The sequence below is a fragment of the Larimichthys crocea genome, unplaced genomic scaffold, assembly GCF_000972845.2.
Source record: "Larimichthys crocea isolate SSNF unplaced genomic scaffold, L_crocea_2.0 scaffold77814, whole genome shotgun sequence".
In the NCBI taxonomy this organism is placed as follows: Eukaryota; Metazoa; Chordata; class Actinopteri; family Sciaenidae; genus Larimichthys; species Larimichthys crocea.
Window position 1 is genome coordinate 1 of NW_020860285.1, and position 4365 is coordinate 4365.

General features: G+C 43.2%; 1 protein-coding gene across 1 annotated transcript; it reads left to right on the top strand.

Moving 5' to 3' along the window:
* Nucleotides 1–1336: 1336 nt before the first annotated feature.
* Nucleotides 1337–3678, top strand: LOC104938758 (dual specificity protein phosphatase 12). The gene is made up of 5 exons (XM_019266737.2): nt 1337–1561; nt 2716–2980; nt 3161–3274; nt 3376–3494; nt 3566–3678. The coding sequence occupies exons 2-5, from the start codon at nt 2718–2720 to the stop codon at nt 3583–3585; spliced, it is 516 nt and encodes a 171-aa protein (XP_019122282.1). The 5' UTR covers nt 1337–1561; nt 2716–2717; the 3' UTR covers nt 3586–3678.
* The last annotated feature ends 687 nt before the right edge of the window (nt 3679–4365 follow it).

Here is a 4365-nt window from a genome sequence, read left to right on the forward strand (position 1 = left end):
TTCTGAGCTGCATCCACAAAAAGAAAAGCGGGACAGCCACCGGAGGGGGGGGGGCTCCTTGTTGTACGATTCAGGTCGCACAACAGTAGCTTCCTCTTCCTTCCCCCCTCATCCCTCTATCTTCCCTCCATCCCTCCTCACTCCACTCCCCATTTTCCCCATCATGTGTCCATTCAGCCCCTACCACTCCACCGTTTGGGGGCAGCATGACTTTGGAGGTGGTCTATGTTTGATCCAGGCTCCTCCAGAGGCATGTCAAAGAGAACTTTGCCTTTCAGGGCAGCACAGAAACACCACCATCTTGTTTCTGTGTGGAGTTCTCCATGTAAATGGTAAATGGACTGTACTTAATAGCCGCCTTCTAGTCTCCGACCACTCAAAGCGCCTACACACATACTCATTCACCATTCACCATTCACACACATTCATACACTGATGGCATTGGCTACCATGCAAGGTGCCAACTGCTCATCAGTTTGTGGAGCTAACCATTCATACACATTCACACACCGATGGCACAGCCTTCGGGAGCAATTTGGGGTTCAGCGTCTTGCCCAACACTTCGACATGCAGACCGCAGGAGCCGGGGATCGAACCGCCGATCATCTGATTAGTGGACGACCCGCTCTGCCTGTGAGCCACAGCCGCCATGTGTCTGCGTGGGTTTTCTCCTGGTGCTCAGGTTTCCCCCACAAAGACATTAAATGTTCAAAAAAAAAAAAAAAAAAACTATAAAAAATAAAACACCAAAAAAATATATATATAACTTCACTCATATTTTTGTATTGTGTATAAAGATATTCATTAGAAACATAACTGTAAGACAGTAAGATGGCTTAACTAAATGAGCGGATTCGAAAATTACCGAGGTTTTTTGCTTTTTCGGGCGTTCGTGCGCCCCCCACGGAAAATGCGCCCTGGGCGGCCGCCCACATTGCCCATAGCTAGGACCGGCCCTGTATATGTGTCAGTCTATGTTACACAATAGTGACACCAAGACATTAAAAGTAGGCAGAGAGAATGGAAGTGACTGATGGCTGTTTTTTCATCACAGTTGTCTTAAGAAGCTGTGTTATGAATATTGCCATCCAACACAGAGTTAAGCTGTATACACAAACACTGGAGAAATGTGAAGTAATCCATCTGCATCGTTTTTATGTGTATTAGTAGCATATTGACTCTTTATAATCATTCTAAAACAACTGCACCCTATAACTCTGGATTGGAAGGGGTTACATTCTCTGTCTTTTCAGCATGAATAGTAGAGGAAACCAGGTGCATGTACAGTGAATTTGGTCAATATCACACCCTGCAATAAAGAGTTATAGGGTGCAGTCTCTTTTCGGCACTACACCGGAACTAAAGAGTCTTCCTGTACGTTTCCACCCGGACAGTGTCCAATACGAACCAAACACTTTAGATGGCACACGCTTTCTTTTTCTTTCATTTCTGAAGTCTCTGAAACTCTCTCCGTGTGTGTGTGTTGAGTTGTTGACTCGGTCCGTCACATGTGAAGAGCGGTTAGAATCGGAACCAGCACAGAGTTGAGATCAGCGACGAGGTGAGAGCAACACACACACACACACACATACACACACACACACACACACACACACACACACACACACACACACACACACACACACATTACAAACATTATATACTGCACCGAGTACAGGCTGACATCACGGAGCATGTCAATGATGTTAATGATACTAATGATCAGCACTGAAGACTGATGTCATGTCTGAGGAGAAGCTCTGATGTTCTGTGTGCAGCTTCATATGACCTGGAACTCAACCAGACACTATCAAACTGTAGGAATGATTCATTTAGTTTATTTAGCAGATGGCAGGAGAGGGAAGATACAGGGAACCACTCAATATTATGATAAAAAAATAGATTTACAAATATAAACCATTTACATTGTATACTGCATCAATAAAATCTACTGATGACAAAGCAAAACACATAAAACTACATCTGTCTTCATATCTCGTCTATGCTGATGACTACTTTTCTTGGACAATATGTTTTAGACAGTCTGTGGGGACATCGCAGAGACTACGTCCATGTTTTAGACAGTCTGCGGGGACATCACAGAGACTATGTCCATGTTTTAGACAGTCTGCGGGGACGTCACAGAGACTACGTCCATGTTTTAGACAGTCTGTGGGGACATCGCAGAGACTACGTCCATGTTTTAGACAGTCTGTGGGGACATCGCAGAGACTACGTCCATGTTTTAGACAGTCTGCGGGGACGTCACAGAGACTACGTCCAGGTTTTAGACAGTCTGCGGGGGACGTCACAGAGACTACGAACAGGTTTTAGACAGTCTGCGGGGACGTCACAGAGACTACGTCCAGGTTTTAGACAGTCTGTGGGGGAATATTGCTTTAGAAATAATAATTACAATAACAATATTATTGTTTTTTGTTATTTTATGCCACTGATGTAATGACACGCATAATAAAGTAAGTACACCCTTTAAAGGCTTTAATTCTAAAGAATATTCAGACACTGGAATGTGGAAAAAAATCTTTAAATTTCCTAAATAATTAAATATTAATAAAATAATAGCAATAAATGAAAGTGACTCTAAGTAACAGTATGATAGTATGATTCAGTCCAAATGCTGACTCATCAGAACCAACAGTCATGTGCTGATGTGACAGGTTAAGAGTCTCTTTTCTGACTCGTGTCTCTCTGCAGTCATGCTCCTGGTGGACCCCGGTCTGTACATCGGCACCGCAGCTGACCTGAACGACAGCCGAGCACTGGCCGATGCAGCTGTCAATCACATCCTGTCTGTGGACTCCGTGGACCCCGCCCCTCTGCTTCCTGCCGATGGGGGCCTCCACACGAAGTGGATCAATGTCCTGGATGAGGTGACGTCTGATCTCCTGAGTCACATGGATGACTGCTTCCTGTTCATCCGGGAGGCTGTGGAAGGAGGCGGGGCTGCGCTTGTTCACTGGTGAGGGTCAGAGGTCAGCGGGAAGCCTCAGTTTCACTGCTGGTCGTGTGATCATTAAAGAGTGTTGTTCTCGTTTTAATAATGGATATACTTTGTCCTGTCTTAAAGTTACAAATAATTAAATCCACGTTTGAATAGATGTATGAAAATATTTTGAATGTGTGTGTGTTTGTATGTCAGCCAGGCCGGTCGGAGCCGCAGTGCCACCATCATTACTGCTTATTTAATGAAGAGATACCGGCTGGGCTTCACTGAGGCTTATCACAGACTGAAGGCTGTCAAACAGGACATCCAGTAAGTGTGTGTGTGTCTTTGTTTTTGTAATTTGGGTGAACTCACCGTTCCGAGTACATTGTCACAGTACAGATTGAAGATAAATGTGGGATGTGTTTCAGGGTCAACAGTGGTTTTGAGGAGCAGTTATGTCTGTATGAGACCATGCAGTGTGAAGTGGACACCTCCAGTCCTCTGTACAAACAGTACAGACTGACCAAGATCACTGAGAAGTACCCAGGTAAAGTGTTATCTCACAGTCTTCAACTTGTCTCCTGCTCTGCAGACTGAATGCAACTTGTCTAATTTCAGGTCCAAATGAGGTCAAATAGTGTTACTCTACTTCAGCAGGCAAAAACACAGGATTCATCAGGACTGGCAGCAGATAGAGCTTTTATTATCTTGACAGACAATACAAAGCCTGAGTCATGATATACAAAGCCTGAGTCATGATGGTAATGACTGAATTCGCTGACTCTGGCTTTCTCTTATATACCTTTATGCAAATTCCATATGTCCTGCCTGTTTTTGTTTGTCCAGCTTATTATCATCAAACTTTCTCTGTGACATAATGGTGTAATTTTCCACTCAGGCGGGACCTTCCATTCTTAATGGTGTCTCGTCTCACACCTACTGCTCTTGGTCTGTTGAAGCCAAGATGTTTTCTTTAGTTTTATTCTTCACTGGATGACACCATTAGATTCTATTTTATAATTATACTTTATTACCATTTCTTACTCCTTAATGTCACAGACTTCTCCATCTGTATTTTTTAAACGCTTTATAAGTTTCACATTGCTACAAGTTTTCACGCAATTATATTGTAAGTTTCACACTTACACTAACACAGACCATACTCCTAAGTCTTACTACTATAAGTGCAGACGCCCAACACCTCCCATCATGGGTGCTCAAACATTGTGCTCTCTCTCTGTTTTACAGCATTCTATGTGATTATATGTGCATTTCAGTTTTCATATTATCTTGATTATATTTTACCTTAAACGAGGTTCTGCTTCACACACACACACGCGCACACACACACAGCTTAAATGAATTAAGGAAATATAAGGATGTTGAGGATGGGTGTATTCATAGACATATATACATAG

What these genes read in the sequence shown, in the direction of transcription:
- LOC104938758 (XM_019266737.2), top strand. Translation starts at nt 2,718, where the DNA reads ATGCTCCTGGTGGACCCCGGTCTGTACATCGGCACCGCAGCTGACCTG. An exon ending in GGGGCTGCGCTTGTTCACTG is followed by an intron (nt 2,981 to 3,160) that starts GTGAGGGTCAGA and finishes TTTGTATGTCAG; the next exon opens with CCAGGCCGGTCGGAGCCGCA. An exon ending in GATCACTGAGAAGTACCCAG is followed by an intron (nt 3,495 to 3,565) that starts GTAAAGTGTTAT and finishes GTCTAATTTCAG; the next exon opens with GTCCAAATGAGGTCAAATAG.